The 19441-nt window shown below is 41.6% G+C and overlaps 3 protein-coding genes across 5 annotated transcripts; 2 read left to right on the plus strand and 1 right to left on the minus strand.

The window, feature by feature from the left end:
• On the minus strand, nt 686–4979 carry LOC8068024 (beclin-1-like protein). 3 transcript variants are annotated; one of them, XM_021456570.1, is made up of 8 exons: nt 4641–4979; nt 3382–3740; nt 3135–3185; nt 2736–2860; nt 2244–2292; nt 1688–1840; nt 1370–1554; nt 686–1131 (listed from the first exon to the last, which is right to left on the minus strand). In XM_021456570.1, exons 1-8 carry the CDS (start codon nt 4744–4746, stop codon nt 930–932), a joined length of 1230 nt encoding a protein of 409 aa, XP_021312245.1. In that variant the 5' UTR covers nt 4747–4979; the 3' UTR covers nt 686–929. The 3 variants fall into 3 exon arrangements, with proteins under 3 accessions (XP_021312245.1, XP_021312244.1, XP_021312246.1); XM_021456569.1 differs by having other exon boundaries at nt 3135–3305; XM_021456571.1 differs by lacking the exon at nt 1370–1554 and having other exon boundaries at nt 998–1131; nt 3135–3305.
• On the plus strand, nt 5078–8838 carry LOC110433829 (protein SDE2 homolog). Its single transcript, XM_021456568.1, has 3 exons — nt 5078–5806; nt 6835–7423; nt 8430–8838. Exons 1-3 carry the CDS (start codon nt 5175–5177, stop codon nt 8589–8591), a joined length of 1383 nt encoding a protein of 460 aa, XP_021312243.1. The 5' UTR covers nt 5078–5174; the 3' UTR covers nt 8592–8838.
• LOC8068025 (translation initiation factor IF-2) lies at nt 14337–17070 on the plus strand. The gene is made up of 4 exons (XM_002456106.2): nt 14337–14396; nt 15109–15579; nt 16417–16599; nt 16863–17070. Exons 1-4 carry the CDS (start codon nt 14337–14339, stop codon nt 16968–16970), a joined length of 822 nt encoding a protein of 273 aa, XP_002456151.2. The 3' UTR covers nt 16971–17070.

The raw sequence follows: 19441 nt of genomic DNA on the forward strand, positions 1-19441 counted from the left end.
TTCACGGCGACGGATTTGTTTATGTGGCACGGCGACGTGGTGCGGCACGGCACGGTAGACTGGACGGGCGGGGCGGGGGTGATCGGTGGAGTTGATCGCGTGGCGTGGAATTTCTTCGAGGGGCGGAAACGTCGTTGAGAGAGATTGACAAGGATCGGATCTCGGTTCAACTTCCACGGGCGTTAGTTGCTGGCACTTATTTTTATCTAACTAACCACGGCGCTGAGTGGTGGTGGGCGCTGCACGGAAGGGACCGACCGGGCCGGCCCGGCCATTACTCCGATCCACGGCAATAATGACACCGTGGCGTAGGGTGGCAGGTTTTTTTTTTTTCTTTACTGTAGAAGAGAAGGGCTGCTTGCGCGACCATCCAGATGGATGGTGACCGGCTTTAACTATGTGAATCTCATCTTCTGTGAGGGGGAAACATTCGCAACATGAACCCTCGTTAATTCCTTTATATGATGCCCCTCTCAAGCTCAGTTTCGTTAACCCACAATTTCAGTTTCGTTGATATATATTTCGCTTCCATCAATTATACTTTGCTCTGAATTATAAGACGTTTTACCGTTTCCAGTATATCTAAATGCATAGTAAAAACTACTAGTAGTATTTATCTATAAAAATCAATACGTCTACCACATATAATATATACATACTTTATTCCAGCTTTATACGAGTAAAATAAACTGAGCAGACCAAATACTTCCCTCATTCCAAATTATAAGATATTTTGGTTTTTTTAGATACAATAATTTTTGTTATGCATCTAGATATACACTAACATCTAGATACATAGTAAAAATAATCTATCTAAAAAAGTCAAAACGGAGTGAGTAGCAAGCAACAAGTGAAAAAAAATAGTTACATTCTATGCATATGCTACTTCTGTACATCAAATGTGACGTATTGTCAGTTATCACCAGCTCCTAGTTGTCAGGTTTCAAGCTATCTCTTCGAAGTTTGCACCTGCATTGATCCAGGGGCAGGTCGAAACTTGCAGTGCCGATGAACCAGTAGAGAACCCATTTCAAATCGCAAAGCATGTTCTTGAGCGCCTTGGTCGAGTTCTCTTTCGTGTTAAAATCACCTAGGACGACCCTGTAGCCCCCTATTTTGTCACCATCAATCCTGTGAAACAAATAAAATTAACTATACAATTTGGGCAACGTTGCGGGCATTAATACACCCCAAATAGTTGAGGAGACGGCTGGCAGATAGAGGTTCTTTGGCCTAAGTATATCTGGATATGCACCCCTAACAATACAGAAGATGGCTACCGGACTTCTTCGAGCCAAAATGTATTTCAGTATAGATTTATAGAAAGCAACATATCAGAAAAGAACAAAACATCGAAATAGGTATATACCATAATAATAAGCCAATGGAGCCATAATTTGGATATACTTCTGAAAAGAGTGATTGAGTACATAAACTTCTAGAAAATATCATTATGTGCCAAGGATACTGATATTTCGGGGTAAAATACTGAGCCATGATATGCAACAGAAGTGCAACTTGACCCCAAGCAGCATTTATCTCATCCCACTCAACCTAAGAGTGACATAGATTTAAATCAAATAGCTGAACTCAGAAGTGTGCCTCAAATAGAATGCAGGCGAAGCATTGAATGTAGTGAATCAATGTCTTATCTTTGATCTTTGCAACTTGAAGTTAGGATACCTACCTCAGGAGAGTGTCCAAGACGGAGGTTATTTATTGTTCCAAATACTCCATGTTGTGAAATATAGAATGCATCATTCAGAACATTTGTGTGCTTTAACAGTTCCAGATGGGCCTGAGAAACTTCTATTTTTGCCAAAATAGCATTTTGTTCTTCCTGCATAGTGAAGTGGCAATTTACAGGTAGTAAACTATCAGTAACAGAAGAAAATGTCGGGAAACAATTCAATCCTTAGGGAAACCTGCACATAGATAACGAATCATAATTTCTGCTGCTATCTGCAGATAAGAATGGAGGCAATATATGCACAATGCAACAACATTATTGGCTTTAGCCATCAATTTGTTGACACGGAAGAAATATATGATGACAAAAGCAACGTAGACTTGGTAAACTTTGAGTTTCTGAATCCTAGCTGATATGAAACAGAGCACATGTCTAGTTGTATGTACATTTCACTGAACTTGTCAACACATTTTGAAGTACGACAACATTAAGACAGTGCATTGTTAATCTGATAAGTAGATATCCATATACATATGAACTATAATGAGTATACCTGATGAGATTTCCGCTGAAAACAAAAGCTGTTGAATTCTTGCCAGTATCTGCCAAGAATATGACACATAAGCTTTTCTCAACAATTTAGTATGTATACAGTAGGAGAACCAAAAACTGCAGACTGCATAAGCAACTGCATAGTTGTGGTGGTGATTCGCAGAACAATATTCCTGTGACAACGATTCTCCAGCGGTGGTATCTTTTGGTGCCAACTTATATCGAATGCTGTACTTAGTTAATTAGCAGAACCAAATTATTTTATGTTTCCAGTAAAGAAGTGGGTGCAATATTTATCAACCTCTTGCTAACAGGAAAGAAACAAAGGAAACAAGAAAAACAGAAAAAACTGCAAGAAAAACTAACAGATGGAGCACCTACTGATAGCATCAAGTAAATAAACATGATTCAGGAGAATGCAACCTAGACAAACTTTAAAACTAATATCAAGAAAATGCCTGAAAGAAAATGGCAAGGAGAAAAAAATACTAACTGCTCTTTCAATTCCTTAAAATGTTTACATTTTGTTTCAAGATCTTTCATCTCAGAAATAACTTCTGAATATTGCTTTTCAGCTTCTTCAATATCAGGTCTAAGTTTCTTTTCTTCTTCCTCAATCTGAAATTGCAGCACAAAATACAAATGGAATTCACAAAAGTGTTACATTCCAACAAAAAATTAACAAAAAATTCTTATAGCCTCTGCAATAAGGTTGGAACATTGACATATCCGACAGTTTTTGAAAGAAAGGACATATTTGACAGTAATATTCTGCCATGAGTTGATTGCTTATGTCTGGTTATTCATCAAATATACCAATTAAGCAGTAATATATGGATCCCGTGTCTTCATTAGTTCTAATCAAATCATATATGCCAAGAGGCACGCTCACCTTTTTTTTCTCCTTAAGAAAATCCATTTCACTGAGGATGCTGTAGGACTCCTGCTCCAAATGTTGAAGAGAAGCCTCATAAGCTTTAATATCACAACTAATATCTTCAATCTCAAAATCCATCTTATCAGAAAGAATTCTCATACATTCTAGACAAAGTGGCTGCTTAACCTGCATATGACAGAAGTAGCAAATATATGCGTGCTCACATAATGAATATTGACGCATCTTAAACAAGCAATAGTACCTGAGTTTGTGAGGTAGCAATCTCAAATGCTCTTTTCAATACAGTAACACTAGAGAAAAATCCAGAATTATTTCCTGGCATAGAGCTACTGGAGTTAACACTTGGTGGCAGCAGCTGTCTACCAACTCCTTCAGAGGAAGATGTCTTGTATATGGAAGCAGCAGGAGGTGGAAGCATAATATATGAACCCTCTATTGGCCTTGGTGGTTGGTTAGGTTCAATATGTGGGGCTGCTGCACTTCGTGGACGTGGGGGGATTCCAGGACCTTGAGATCTATTGTTCTTTGATAATACTACATAAGAACTGTCCATGCTGCCTGCGCCCATAGTACTGCCCTGAGCAGCAGATGCATGCATACCTGCACCCATTAACGGCACAAAAGGTAAGAACCACCACTATCGCAAAATTGCAAAATGGAGAAGCTTGATGGGTATGGGTAGTGCTTGAAGGAAAAAAAAAAGTAGCAACAATGGCTGTCAAGGTAATTCTGTGAAACAATAATTTAAAAGAAGATATCTAGAGTAAAGCTTGAAAGGCAAATGACAAATGGTAATCCTGGTTTTAGTACTAATGCCCCTGGAATAATTTAATCATTTATCCTGCTTGGCAAATAAAATAAATTCCAATGTTTAGCATCATCTAAACAAAATAATTAAGAATTGTTAACCGTATGATCAAGGCAGCAGCCTTTTCCCCACTTCAAGAAAAGAATTATAGCTATGTTCCTGAACGAGTCACATGTCCGAGTATTTAGCTGTTTAGCTAGGTTCCATTGTGTGAACACCTCTATTCAAAACTCTAAGGAAGAGAGGACTGCAAATGTAATTTTCTTTTATTTAAGCCAAAAATGTTTTCAATTCCAGCCATGAGCTCACTAGCCCTCCTTTGGAACGTAGGATTGAAAAAAAAATGCAGGAATAGGATAGGAATTCATTAGCAAAATAGAGGAAACATTAATTTTGTAGGAATTCATAAGCCATAGGAATGAGAATCCTATATTTTTCCTTCGCGTTTCTACAATCCAAAGGGGAGCATTGCAAACCAATAATACCCAAATTGCACTTGAAATTGCTGCATTTCTTTTTCTAGAAACATTACAGTTTAGTACATTCCATTAGAAAAATGCACTTGAAAAATGCGTGGTAATATGTATTCATCTTCTAAGAATTTAGCCATGATAAAATCAGTTGAGGATGACGAGTTGGTAAAGGTAACAGAATAGTGCTAGTGTAATCTAATCGGGCCAGAGAATGGGTACCGGAGTCAGCTCCGACGACAACAAGCGCGCCGTGGCACTCCTTACACCTGGTTCGCAGCGGAGACGGGTCCACCGCGCCGCCCTTGCCACCGGTCGGACGCTTCATCTCGCCGGGCAGACGCTCTTGACTAGCTAGAATCCTCGCTGAACCGTAACAGCATCGCGTTTCGCGGACTCCGAAGCTGCTTTGTATCAGCTATTCTCGCCACGAGTGGAGTCGACTCGGAGGAGGTGACGGGCGGGCGAGGGCGACCAGGACTCCACCGCAGGAGGAACCCGAGGAAGACGCTGACGGAACCGGACGGATACGCACGGCGCCGCAAATAGCATCATTCAATGACATGTGGGACCCGAAACGGAAAGATTTCGGGGCCCACGTGTCGGTGGGTTTGAGGACGGTATCGTCCTCGTGCCTTCTCCGTTATAAGGACGTCTCTGGTAAGGTTTTCTCTCTCTCCGTCTCTCGCTTCGCCAACGCCGGCGAGAGCTAGGGTTTCGTGCGCCACCGTACCGCCACCGCCACTTCCGCACGCCATGGCCGAGACCCCTACGTATCAGATCCTGGTGCGTCTCCTCGACGGGCGCACCAGATGTCTCCGCTTCTCCACGCCCACCGTTTCCGGCACGGTGCTCCTCGACGCCGTCGCGTCGATCTCTCGCGTACCCGCTGACGCCCTCCGCCTCGTCACCGGCCGCATCGACGTCTCGCCCTCCTCCGTCCTCACCTCGGCAGCTGATGGCCAGTTCCCCTACGCGTCCGCGCTCCTCCGCCTTCGAGGAGGCAAGGGCGGGTTCGGCTCCCTCCTCAGAGGGGCCGCCTCCAAGGCGGGGCAGAAGAAGACCAGCAACTTTGACGCCTGCCGCGACATCAACGGCCGCCGCCTCCGCCACGTCAACGCTGAGCGCCGCCTCGAGGAATGGAAGGCCGAGGCCGCCGACCGCCAGCTAGAAAAGCTCGCTGAGAACTTTATCAAGAAGAAGGCCAAGGAGGCGGGCCGCAGCGGCGGACCCTCAGCTGCCGAGGTGGACAAGTACCTGGAGAAGTACCGCAAAGATGCTGAGATCTGCGTGAACGCGGTTGAGGAATCCGTGCGTGCATCTCTTGGAAAGAGGAAGACCGCTCCTAAGCTGCCCTCTGGCGCAGACGCTAAGAAGCTTAAGATTTGGTGAGTACCGTCCAATCTTTTAACATGTTGATTCAATTACAGATCGCCGAAATCAATTAGTTATTGTGAAACTTTTATATGCTTATTATTCAGCTAGTACTTCCATCCAAAATAAATCAATTCCTATAATCACTTGAAGGCTATCTTAAGTTTGACTAACTTTATACTAGGAAAGAGTAACATCATCTATGACACCAAATAAGTGCAGTATGAAAATATATTTGATGGAGTATCTATCTAGTGATACTAATTTGGTGTCATAGATATTGGTGTTCTTTTCTATAAATTTTGTTAAACTTAAAAATAGTTTGACTTAGGGCACTCACAATGCAAGACTCTATCACAGAGTCCAAGACAATTAATTACATATTATTTATGATATTTTGCTGATGTGGCAGCATATTTATTGAAGAAAAAGGTAGAAAAAATAAGACTCCAAGTCTTATTTAGACTCTAAGTCTACATTGTTCGAGGTAATAAATAACTTTAGAGTCTGCATTGTGAGTGCCCTTAGGACAACTCTAGGAGTTGATTTATTTTGGGACAGAGGGAGTATTTATGGCTAGTCTCAATGGAAAGTTTCATGTCCTTGTTTTCAGTTTCATTTTAGTGATTCATAGGCTAGCTGCAGCATTTAATTATTCCATGTTGTGATCAAATGTGCCATGTGGGCCATTTAATATATTTCTAGGTGTTAGCATATTAGAATATGGTCAATGGTCATACTCTCATTTCATCTTACATGGAACTCTCATCCTCTCACAAATTTGGGTGAGTAATGTGGGCATGTAAGAGGCATTTCATGTTTGATTTTCTCAAAGCAACATGTCAATTTTGATAGTTGTTCTGGTAAGCCACAAATTTAAGTTACTTCTGGGATGACTGGGGTTGGGGGTAAAGGAAGTTCTGTGCAAGTCTGCGTTTCTTTTTTAGGTAGCTAACTAAATCAAATATATCCCTTGACAATGGCTTAATGTTTCCTGTTCTAGTTTGTGTTGTGAGGTGTCTGAATTATTTCGATTATGCAGGTTGGGAAAGAACAAAGTAGAAGAAGATGAAAGTGATAGTGACAGTGACATTGACAGTGATGTAGATGATGAGAACAGTGAAGATCATGAGAACACAGATGCAAAATCTGTACTAGTTGATGACGGGAATTGCTCAAATGGATCCAGCAAAAATGAAAAGCTTGAACTGGGTTCTGTTTCTGGGTCACATTCAGAAGGAGAGTCCTCAGGGGAAAAGTCCCAACTGACAACAAGATCAGGAGCTGAAGGTGGTGACTTCGAATCTGATGGTAGTGCAGAGCCTGAGGTAGGAATGGTGGATCATCTCATTTCTGTGAACAGTGCTGCTGCTGCTGCTTCAGAAGAAGTGCTGAAATCAGATGAAGTGACAGCAGATGAGGATAACACTGCTTCAGCTACTTCAAACCAAAGCAATCCAGGGGTACCACAAGTTGAAGAAGCGCTGAAAGCAGATGAGGATAAAGCTGCTTCAGCTACTTCAAACCAAAACAATCCAGAGGTGCCACAATTAGAAGAATATGCTGACGCCAGAAAATCTTATTCAGAGCCATTGGACCTTGCAAAGTACAGTTCAGCTGCAGAATTGGAGGTATGTTTTTTTCATGGCAGGTTCTTGTTTTTATTTTGTTTACATGATAGTCATCTCTAGAAATGGATTTTCCTGAGTCTTTGTCAGAAATTAGAAGTGTACATGTACTTTTGAGGATATTAGCTAGCTCTTCTAGTAAGCAGTTACTAGGTCAATTTAAATAGCACTAGTCTTGTATAGCTAGCCCTCGAATACTCTGACAAACACTGAACTGTCGAATTCTGCTATTTCTGTTTCAGCATATATTCATATATGAAATGGCAAATGGGACTGCCTCGAAAATGGTTAATCGCCTTATGTAGATATCATTGGCCCTCAAATACTCTGTCTATCACTTGTCATCAACTTTTGCCAATTCTGTAACAATTTAATATTCATTTGAAGTGGCAAATGGGATGGCTTTGGAAATTAATGTGGAGTCAGCTTATTCTAGTAGATATCATTGGCTCTCTAATAGTCCAATACTCTGACGAACGTTTAGTTATCTCTTTCTGCCAACTCTGTTTCATTTTGATATTCATTTGAAGTGGCATATGGGATTGGCTTGGAAATTAATGTGCAACCAGCTTATGAGGGGTCTCCCATAGTTCCATACATGTGAAGTGTAATGTGCAACAATGATGATGCTCATTCAAACACACACTATCAGCACACTGTGTCAGTCTACATGCTTGATTCCTTTTTCTTTAGACGCACGTGTAAATCTGTTTGACTTGTATTGTGGACTTGTGGTAATATGTTCATATCCTACTTGGCTGTTTGAGCACAGTTCACTGGATTTCTGTTCCTTTCTTCCATTTTCCATATGAACTCTATCCACAGAAGGTTCTAGGTTTTTGTTTGATTTTGTCTTGCTTTTATTATATAATTATAAGACAAATAAGGGTCTGGGTGTTTGTTTGACCATTGTTTTCTCCTCTGCATGAATTTAAATCAAAAAACTTTTGCCTGATCTCAATGTTGTTTCTCACATTGCTAACCTTTGGTTTTGTTGTTGCCTTACAAGGTGCTTGGTCTGGAGAAGCTAAAAATAGAGCTGCAGTCCCGCGGATTAAAATGTGGTGGAACTTTACAGGAGCGAGCTGCCCGACTCTTCCTTCTGAAGACAACTCCATTGGATAAGTTACCAAAGAAGCTGCTTGCAAAGGCCACTACTGGGGGGAAGTGAGAAGCTGTCGCAACATATAAACAAGTACTAGAGGTGGAATGCTTAAGTTTTTCTTTGGCAATATATGGAAATATGTTGTGTAATCATGTGTTATAAGCCCTTGGCTTGGCATTGACAATTAATGAGATGACTGTATGTACGTATATGTTAACCGTTACTTGGAAGAGCCCCAAGTTTGGACTGGATTTGTGATGCCTTAAAACTTTTTTACAAAAAAAAAGGGGGTATATAAACCGTTACTTGGAAATTGAATGAAGTTTGGCATTTCGTTGCCTGGTATATAAACTATAAACAATTGCACCCGTTGAGCCCCAAGGATTGGTTAGCAGTTCAGATTCCATGATTTAAATTGAATGAAGTTTGGCATTTCGTTGCCTGGTATATAAACTATAAACAATTGCACCCGTTGAGCCCCAAGGATTGGTTAGCAGTTCAGATTCCATGATTTAGGTAGGATTTCAGAACAGCCGAGAAGAATGTACAGGTGTTTTGATCTGAAGAGGCATACTATGCTCGAGTGAACTGCACGCTGAGCCTGTTTGGTCAGGCGGCTCGCTGTGAATTTTTTGCAATTTGGTTCTTTTTGAAAAAATTACAAATAATCCCCTATCAAAACCTTTTTTTGGGAATAGACCAAATTCTTAGTGTGTGTTAGTGATTGACGTTGTGCTATGTGGCACAGTGTAGTGCAGCTGACGCCGAGGTGGTGCCACATCGGTCTACCCATTGGGCGCATTATCCTCTGGCAATTGAACCCACAAATCTCAGTGTGTATTTATTTGTAGCTGACCAAAGTATCCTACATGTTGATCTACACTGCACCGAGGTTTTGAGATGGCAATGGGCCTACAAAGGTTGGCGTGGGCTTAGGCTAAGTCGAGGCCCATAGATCGGTGCAGCCCGACTTATCACCGAGGTGTGGGCAGTTAAGGCTCGTCGGGCCTCCCTTCTTCTTCCCTTTGCTCATTCTTTCCGCAACGCCGCTCTCTTTCTCTCCTCTTCCGCCCCTAGGAACCCTAACTCCAAATGGCACACTAGTGCACCTGAGATTTGGGCTTCGGACGCTTTCTCAAGGTAATGGTTGTTGCCCTACTCCAATTTGGCCATTTAGATTTTGTTGCATTGCCTTATACTTGTCCAATCTTGGGTGTGGTGGTATGGTAAGGCTGTACATGTATTTGTGAAATGTATGGGTTAGGTTTGATTTGTTTACCTATTTGTGGTATGCTATTAATGCTTCATTTTGTCTAGTTTTTGTTTATTTAAGTTATAGATGGTCATTTCATTTTAGTGTTGATTATGCTCTTTTGGTTATTAGTGTTAGTGCGTTGGGGATGCTGTTAGCAGTGTTTTTTTTTGTTAGAAGTGCATTAGTTTTGTTTGGAAAACTATTTTGGTTGCAGTGTATTGAATATGGAATATGGAAGATCGAGTTACAATTATTTCTCTTTTTTTGACTTGGTATGTATGATTCGGTAATAATTTGAAATATATTTATTATGTGGTGGCTATAGATGGATAAATTAGTGAGGTTGCATCACAGAGGACATGTTAGGACAAGATATAATAGTGTGAAATTTGGGGATATGAATAAGGATGTGTTAATTTTTTTTGAGTCACCCTCTTTGAGTCTGTGGACCAAGTGAAAGTAAGGTTAGGTTGGTCTGAAGGAGGCGTGCATGTTTATTTAAAAGGGATCATAGATGTTGGGTCGTCTCAGGGTCCACGTATGAAAGGGGTTGCTTAAAATTATATGAGTTGCTTTAGGGTATATTACAAAATGGCAAACTACAAGTGAAACTATTCATAACGAAACAAATCACACAAAATAAACGTATCAAAAGTCAAACTATACCATATATTCCTCATACAGATCAACTAAACCAATGCAAGTAGTTAGAGCCGGCCAAATTAGGGGAAGGCAAGGGGCATTACTTCGGAGATTCGTCCTCAGCCCAGACAGGCCACCCACTATGCCAAGAGAGAGTTACAGTTCGTGGGAGCGAAGAGGAGAGAGAGAGAACTTGCGGCGAAAAGAAAATTTTAGAGAAAACCGACAATGAAGAGAGGGGCCATGCGACTTAACTACCTAGACCATGGCACACAGTCAGCCAGCGCCGAGGTCCGGCCATCGGCGTTAACTAAGGCCACACCCAGAGCAGCGGGACCTAGTGTCATAGCAAATTCAACGAGTGCAATCAATAGTGACTTGCCGCTGTATCGGCATCAATTGACAATGCGCCGAGCCTCACACGACGGCGTAGTTTTGTATGACTCCGTCCTTTTGGTGTATTCCCGAAAAAGGTTTCGATAGGGAATTATCTATAATAAAAATTTTGAAAAGGATCAAACTGTAAAAATTTCACCTAGCGTCGAGCTTAGGAAAGGAAGTGGTTTAGTAGGCAAAGCAACGAGCCGGTCTTACTAGTGCATCAGAACTAGAGCTGCTCGACAGGAGCCCTGCCGTTTGCCGAGGCAGCGGCCCTTAAACTCTATAAAATATTTTGATTATCTTACAGTGTTTGAAAAAATGAGAGCCATTCATCTAGGGATGAAGCTATGTTCTAAACTGTGAGTGCCCATGAATCCGCAAAAAACTGAAAAACCACTATTAGGAATAAATTTTCATCATGGTTGTGGATCAAATTTTCGCACCTATAAGAGAAAGGCACCCCCTCTAACTTGCTCTAACTTCACCACTGCATTCATCCAATGAGATCTAATAGTAAAAAATAATGTCAAAACTGATTCTACTATTTTTGTTCCATGTTATATTCATATATGAAATGGCAAATGGGACTGCCTAGGAAATTAATGGGTAATCACCTTATGTAGATATCATTGGCCCTCAAACACTCTATCGAGCACTTGTCATCAATTTTTACCAATTTGTTCTTATTTAATATTCATTTGAGGTCACAAAAGCGATGGCCTTTGAAAATTAATGTGGAGTTAGCCTAATGTAGTACTCCCCACATCCCAAATTGTAAGTCATTCCAAAAATTTTGGAGAGTCAAACTTTTCAAAGTTTGACCAAATTTATATGATAAAATAATAATTATTATGATACCAACTAAATATCATTAGATTCTTCCTTAATTTTATTTTCATAGTATACTCACTTTACGTTACAAATCTTAGTATTTTACTCTATAATTTTGGTCAAACGTGAAAATACTTTGACTCTCCAAGATTCTTAGAATGACTTACAATTTGGGATCGAGGGAGTAGATAACATTAGCTCTCCAATAGTCTAATACTCTGACAAACACTTAGTTGTCTCTTTCTGCCAATTTTGTTCTATTTTTATATTCATTTGAAGTGGCATATGGGATTGGCTTGGAAATCAATGGGCAAGCAGCATGAGAGGTCCATACTTCCATACATGTGAAATGTAATGTGCAACAATGATAATTCTCAGACACACACTATCAGCACACTTTGCCTGCCACTCAGTCCACATGCTTCATTCCATTTTCTTTATACACACTTGTAAATCTGTTTGACTTGTATTGTGGTAATATGTCCATATCCTACTTGTTTGTTTGAGCACAGTTCACCTTTTTCCATATGAACTCGCTCTTGGTTTTTGTTTGATTTTTTTTCTTGGTATTATATATGATCAAATAAGGGACTGGGTTTTTGTTTGATCATTGTTTTCCTTCTCTGTATGAACTTAGGGTATATATCAAGAATGTTGCTTTCTGATGTCCTGGTCTCAATGTTTATAGGTGCTTCGTCTGGGGAAGCAAAAAATAGAGCTGCAATCCCATGGATTAAAATTAAAGTGTGGTGGAACTTTACGAGAGCGAACTGTCCGACTGTTCCTTCTGAAGACAACTCGGGTAAGTTACGAAAGAAGTTGCTCGCAAAGGCTACTACTGGGGGACAAAGTGAGAAGCTGAAGCAGCACATAAACAAGTACTAGAGCAAAATAAAAACACACAACTAGATAACATAACTTGCAAATTTTGTGAAAGAGTAAGCACATCAGTTATGGCATGAACATATATGCAATAAAGTAGTAAAATTTAACATGACACTAAGCATGTTTATAATGAATTCCCACACCAGTAATTCTTAAAGAGTTAAAGCATGCTCATTTGCTCTAGTATTTTCACAAGCATAACAACAACTTTGATTTGTTTGGTTCAAGTAAACCCAAGCTTGTTTTCTCTTAACTTTGTGTTGGGATCCATATTCATCACTTTCTCTCGAATGGTGGCCTCATGTGCCATGATTGCTGTTATTTTTTCGACATTCTTAGTCACACCCTTCAAGATCACACCTTGGACTTCATTTAACATGTCCAAAAGCTGACCACTTGATACATTCTCCTCCCCCTTCTAGCCTCTATCTTTTTGCAACAACATATACAACATCAAATTAGTTTCATTAACTCCACAATGAAGTATGTATGTCTTAATAGTGCATCTTTTTGGTGCAAAGTTAGAGAAGTTTGACTTAGGACATAACTAAAATGATCTACATATTTGGTTAATTGATTTTTTTATTTGTATTAAACACATATTTAAAAAAATATCTTTATAGTAGATAGATCTTGACCGGAACTGTGACAAACGGATCTAGTGCCTACAAACTCTTTTGTAAGGTCCGGTCATTGGCTTATCAAATTCTCTATCGAGCCGTGAAAAAGATTAAACAAAAGACAGAAATAAATTCACTATTAGTTTTACGTCAAGCAATACGTAGAGTAACTTCTAATATAAAAGTAAGTACAAGACATAATAAAAAAGAATCAACACAGAAAGTTCCGATTGAAATAGCAAGGAAGAGCACTTACGTTCGGCATGGATGTCAGGAATCTCCACGTTTCACTTTTACTATTTCGCTGTCAGTTGTCACTCTCTGTTCTAGCTTGTCTGAAACGGTCAAGATCTCAAGGATAAGGTCACGTTGCTCTCTTAAGTTTGATCACGATAAAAACTTTTGAACCGGTCTACACTTGTTGTGACGGCCTCATTAGTGGCTTCAACGACAACGAGGGACTACTTACTAATTTGAAGTTAGTACCAATTATCCTCGCCATATATGAGCTATTTTGAGTGTGTCCGTTGCTCCTGCTCCTGCCGTTCGAAAACAGGCCGACAAAGTGGATTATTTTTTTTAAGATCCGGTTACCCGGCATATATACTAATAAGAAGGATAGAGTTTGCAACATTCGTACGAGGAGCGCGTCCCCCGCACGATAGACCGTCGAGCGGGGCCTAGCTACAAAAGTTAATTACTCCCAACATTAGAAACTACAAAAAGGGGGGCAAGAGCTCTTCCTCCAGCGCTCGCCCAGAGGGATGCCTCATCCTTAATCTGAGCCACAGTCTGCTCAACATTGCTTTCCGTCCCTTGGAAAACCGACACATTCCTCCACTTCCATACACTATGGGAGAGGCAAAATTTCCCGAGTGTCGCAGGCTTCCCCGAGTGTCAAAAATCGGGCACTCGGGAAAGCCATTCTTCCCCGAGTGTTGCACTCGGGGAAGAATTGCACTCGGGGAAGAGAGGCTTCCCCGAGTGCCGAAGTGTACTTGGCACTCGGGGAAGAGCGACACTCGGGGAAGACCCTCTTCCCCGAGCGCAACACTCGGGAAAGAGCCACACACAGAAAAGAAAAGTGTTACTTGACGGCCAAACCCACCGGCGCCGTTACAACTAAAAATAAAAAAAATCTTCCCTGAGTGCCTTGCCTAACACTCGGGGAAGACGCCCTTTCTAGAGTGCCAAGACATGGCTCTCGGGGAAGAGGTCGGCTTCCCCGAGTGCCGTGGGATTAACACTCGGAGAAGGGTCTCTTCCCCGAGAGCCAAGGAAGACACTCGGGGAAGAATTTTTATTTTTTCTTTTTTTGGCCCTTTTTTTTTGAGGTCTTACCACATTATTTAAAACTTCTTGTTCAAATTTGGGGAAATTTTAACTTTTTTTAGTATATTTCATTAGTTTTTTTCGTTTCGTTGATTTTTTTCCATACTTCAATTTTGAACTGCAGGTGCATGAAATAATAGAATTTTTTTATTCTAAAAATTATATTCATGATATTTGATGTATGTTGAGACCATATCTAGGAGCTCATATGAAATGTCGAGCATCTGGTTGTCGTAACATGATGAATAACATGTAGAAAAAGTGTTTTTAAATTATATAAAATGCGAATAAAGTCCGAAAATCACGAAACTTGTCTCGGTGTCATGTTATTGTATATAGAGTCTATGGTAAAAAATTGAGAAGGTTTCGAACAAGTTGCAATGTCGGATGGCTAAAACTCATATATCTCCACATGTGATCACTTGTGATCACTTGTGGAGATGTTTGAGTTTTAGGTATTCGATATCGTAATTTACTCGAAACTTTCTCAATTTTTTATCATAGCCTCTACATTTGATAACACGACGCCCCGACAAGTTTCGTGTTTTTCGGAATTTTACCAAGTCCGTGGCACTCGATAAAAAAAAATAGAAAAAAAAAGAAAATTTCTTTCACGAGTGTGGCCAGGCCTAATTAGGCCCAACCAGCCCATCCCGGCCCCACCCCGAACCCTATTTCCCCGCGGCGCCCCACCCTGCCCCGCCCCAGCTGCGTCGCCGCCGCCGCCAAGCACCGCCCGCTCGCGCGCCTCCCTGCTGCAAGCGGCCGTCTCCCTCCGTCTCCAACGCCCTCCCTCGACCTTGGCGGCAAGCGGCCGGACCTCACTGCTGCCGTCTCCCTCCGTCTCCAACGCCCTCCCGCGACCCGCGCCGCCGTCTTCTCCGTCCACAGCGGATTCCTTCCCTGCCCCTTCACCCGATTCCACTGCCTCCTCCCTGCAGCACAAGATCCGCCTGGATCCCCACCGACGTCGCCCGCTGCCGCCTCCCTCCGCCCACTGCTCGACCGGCGCCGCTCCGTCCGGCCACGGCTCGCCCGGCACCGTCCGCTGCCACCTCCGTCCGGCCACATCTCGCCCGGCACATTTCGGCTGCCTTCTCTCACTCAGGTATTGCAATTTTCTTGTTTTACTAGCAAGTTGCAATAGATATTCTGATGCCGTAGATTGTGGTGTCTGGAATGTTGCAGTAGAAATAGGAGTACAAATATTGCAGTAGAATGTCAGAGGTGTAAAGGTCATTTCACATCCAGGACAGACAATCTACCTGAAATAATAGGGACAGCCAAACACCCAGCTTATTCAGACATCATATTCTCCAGATCGCGGCTTATCAGATAATCCTGCTCATTAGATACGCGAGTCTCAGAAAGGGCCTAAAGCGAGGTTGGGATTCAAGAACACCCATTTGTTAAATCTCAGTGTGAAGGCCACAGCTGCTGGTTACATCCCTAGATCTGGAGTTGTTTCTTGTGTAAAATTCTTCAATCTAAATTATAGATTGAAACCAAGCTTTATTTGTTGCACGCTGATTTGTTGTCACATTATTTGGCCCTGTCTGTTATCTCAACAGCCATGTCGAAATGTGTGTGCTCTAGTTGACTGCAGGGCCAAGGGTGCTTTTCCCCCTTCCGTTGGTTTGGTTCTGAGCCTTGAAATCTCTCATGTCTCACCTAGAGGAAGAGCAAGCAATTGATGGACATTGGTAGCCAGTGAAGTCTAGCAGATCACACATAACATCGAACTGTCGGTTTTTAGCGTTGGACTGAAACATCAAACTTATTTTTTTTATTGTTCCATTTCCATTTTTCATTTCTCATCAGAGTTTTTAGCATCTGGTTCAAATAGTATGTGAGAGAACTTTTTTGGGCATTCATTTCACGTATTATGCATAGCATCGTGACCATATCCAACTGTATGGTGAAAATCCAATGTTTACTTTTGCAGCATAGGATATATTCTACTTTTCAGTTATACATACAGGAAGGGTCATCAGTTGCCAAAAAGAAAGAGAGGAAAATGTTATCCCATGCCAAGGTTGTTGGTACAACATGTGATGTTTGTAAACCTGAAGATGTGAAGACATTAGTGAAGTTTTCTATTAATGAGCCTGGCTCAGTTGACATTTGGGTAGGTAATTTGTTACTGTTTTCTAGCTTAAATCTTTATCTTATTTGGACTTTGGTCTACCTTTTGTTTCCACTAAACTGAATAGCTAGTCAAAGTTGGATTATACTGAACATGGACTACAAAGTTTATAATCTTTACATCAGTTGTGATATTCTGTTGTGTCCGTTTTTTATGTTTGTATCATTGATCAGATGATCTGGCTTAACCATGCTATCTTATTTCCTTCTTTTTAATTTATTCTGATCTATTTCATGTTGTTACAGACCGTCACTGGGATCGCAAGCTGGGGCGTCCCAACCCTCGCTGGCATCACACACTGGACCATCGCCGTGAGCCGCCTTCTAAGTCGTTTTTATGTATTGAACTTGTGAACTTGGAATAATGTGTACTTTTGAATGTGTGATTTGTAATATATTGTGGATTTCATACAAATTTGGTCGTTTGTGATATATAAATGTGGTTTGTGATATATTACTGTTGATTTGTGGTTTATATATATATATATATTCACATGGAAAAGCAAAAAACAAAAAAAAAGATTTTCAGAGTGGCTTCCCCGAGTGTATGGGCTGCAGCACTCGGGGAAGAGGGTGTCTTCCCCGAGTGCCTGGGCTGCGGCGCTCGGGGAAGAGGGTTTCCCCGAGTGTTGCACTCGGAGAAGAATTTTTTTTAAAAAAAGAAGGAAATGACGCCGGCTGGTCACCAACGGCGTCAATTCTTCCCCGAGTGCTAGCACAGCTCTCGGAAAAGCTTTCCCCGAGTGCAAGGTTTTTGGCTCTCGGGGAAGACGTCTTTCTCGTGAAGAGGTAGCCGGGAAGCCTTTCCCGAGTGCATCTGGGCCTTTCCCGAGTGCATCTGGGCCTTCCTCGAGTGCATTTGGCACTAGAGGAAGCCAGTGCCTCCCGTAGTGATAGGCACTAGAGTGTGAGGATCGCCAGGCTATGCTCCAATGCCCCACCACTCCCACCACCCCCCCCCTCCCTCGCTGGATTCATGTGTACGAACCAATCTTCGATCGTCGGCAGGTCAATCCACTGAGATGGTTCCAGACTGCTGCAGTTGCTCCAGTTTGCTACTTGCCTCCAAACTGCTTTGGAGAATGGGCATTCCATAAATAAGTGCCATGCTGTCTCCAGGTTCCTTATGCATAATCCACAAAAGTAGTTGTTTTCCCATCCCCGTGACCGTAGTCGTGCGGCTGTCCATAGACGATTCCGTAGCAGTAGCCAGAGGAAGAATTTGCATTTAGGTGGAATCCATGTCTTCCATATCAGCTTACAGAAGTTGGACTGTATATTGCCAAAAAACTGTGCGGCATAGGCCGAACGAGCTGAGTACCTCCCGGACGCCTCAAGTGCCCAACAGATTTGATCATCCTTATCCACACACAAAAAAACGAGCTACATTGCACGTTGGCTAAAAAAAGGGAAAAGGGGTCACAGACTGGATACGTGCTGGGTGTTGTGAAACGATGTCTCCTCTGAAGAGACACCTCTTCATCATCTAATCGGTGATCTCATCTGGTGATAGGATTAGCAGTTAGCCTAGCAGTTAGCATGCCATCCGAAGGGGCATGTCCTTTGGCCAAGAGCAGTTGCTCTTCCTGTACTCAAACACCAAGGAGTCACGTCCGTACGACGTGATCTCTCACTTGTATATAATCTAACAAGATCAATGAAAGCAGCAGTTGTTCACTGTTCATTTACATTCACTCTTAACACGTTATCAGACACGTTGCTCTACGAGAACAGACAGAGGAACAGAAAGACGACGCCCAAACAGAGGCATTTACATGTCTCTGAACCCCCATCGTTTCTACGGGGGTCGATCTGATGGAAGAGGAATTATGCCTAATGGACAGCGGTACCACTAATTCTATTCTTAGGGAAACAAAATATTTTCAAACTCTTACTAAAAGACAAGGAAATGTTTTGACAATCGCTGGGCGCGATGCTACGATAATTGGTTCAGGTCGTGCCATTATCGTACTCCCTATGGGTACCCAAATTACAATTGAGGATGCATTATTATATCCCGATTCAAAGCGTACCTTATTAAGTTATAGAGATATCCGTCAAAATGGTTTCCATATAGAAACCCTTGATGACAATAATGAGGAAATTCTCCTTGTTACTAAAAACAATGGATATGGCAAACAAATTGTTGAGAAAATTCCCTCTTTCCCATCCGGATTGTACTACACATACATCAAACCCGTATCACATGTTGCGTACAAGGTAATTTTCCAGAATGTTGATGCATTCAAAACTTGGCATGATCGCCTTGGTCATCCTGGTATAGGGATGATGCGGAAAATTATCAACAATTCAAATGGTCATGAGTTAAATACTGCTAAATTTCCGAAATATTCAGATTTTATGTGCACTTCATGCGCTACAGGAAAATTGATCTTGCGTCCATCGCCCGTCAAGATCCAAAATGAGCCACTAAAATTTCTTGAACGCATTCAAGGAGATATTTGTGGCTCTATACAACCAACATCTGGACCGTTCAGGTATTTCATGGTTCTAATAGACGCATCTACTAGATGGTCTCATGTGTGTCTTTTGTCCACACGTAATCATGCTTTCGCAAAAATTATTGCTCAAGTTATTAAACTTAGAGCACATAATCCTAAACATCAAATTCAATCAATTCGAATGGACAATGCTGCTGAATTTTCCTCAAAGGCTTTCAATGATTATTGTATGGCCTTAGGAATTCAAGTTCAACACTCGGTCCCATATGTCCATACACAAAATGGTTTAGCAGAATCTCTTATTAAAAGAATTAAACTCATTGCAAGACCACTACTACAAAATTGCAATCTACCAACTTCATG

The sequence above is a fragment of the Sorghum bicolor genome, chromosome 3, assembly GCF_000003195.3.
Source record: "Sorghum bicolor cultivar BTx623 chromosome 3, Sorghum_bicolor_NCBIv3, whole genome shotgun sequence".
NCBI classification, from domain to species: domain Eukaryota; kingdom Viridiplantae; phylum Streptophyta; class Magnoliopsida; order Poales; family Poaceae; genus Sorghum; species Sorghum bicolor.

What these genes read in the sequence shown, in the direction of transcription:
- LOC8068024 (XM_021456569.1), bottom strand. Translation starts at nt 4,746, where the DNA reads ATGAAGCGTCCGACCGGTGGCAAGGGCGGCGCGGTGGACCCGTCTCCG. An exon ending in TGTCGTCGGAGCTGACTCCG is followed by an intron (nt 3,741 to 4,640) that starts GTACCCATTCTC and finishes TAATGGGTGCAG; the next exon opens with GTATGCATGCATCTGCTGCT. An exon ending in TCCATTGGCTTATTATTATG is followed by an intron (nt 1,132 to 1,369) that starts GTATATACCTAT and finishes TTTGTTTCACAG; the next exon opens with GATTGATGGTGACAAAATAG.
- LOC110433829 (XM_021456568.1), top strand. Translation starts at nt 5,175, where the DNA reads ATGGCCGAGACCCCTACGTATCAGATCCTGGTGCGTCTCCTCGACGGG. An exon ending in GCTAAGAAGCTTAAGATTTG is followed by an intron (nt 5,807 to 6,834) that starts GTGAGTACCGTC and finishes TCGATTATGCAG; the next exon opens with GTTGGGAAAGAACAAAGTAG. An exon ending in GTTCAGCTGCAGAATTGGAG is followed by an intron (nt 7,424 to 8,429) that starts GTATGTTTTTTT and finishes TTGCCTTACAAG; the next exon opens with GTGCTTGGTCTGGAGAAGCT.
- LOC8068025 (XM_002456106.2), top strand. Translation starts at nt 14,337, where the DNA reads ATGGCTCTCGGGGAAGAGGTCGGCTTCCCCGAGTGCCGTGGGATTAAC. An exon ending in GGATTAACACTCGGAGAAGG is followed by an intron (nt 14,397 to 15,108) that starts GTCTCTTCCCCG and finishes AGGCCTAATTAG; the next exon opens with GCCCAACCAGCCCATCCCGG. An exon ending in CTGGCTCAGTTGACATTTGG is followed by an intron (nt 16,600 to 16,862) that starts GTAGGTAATTTG and finishes ATGTTGTTACAG; the next exon opens with ACCGTCACTGGGATCGCAAG.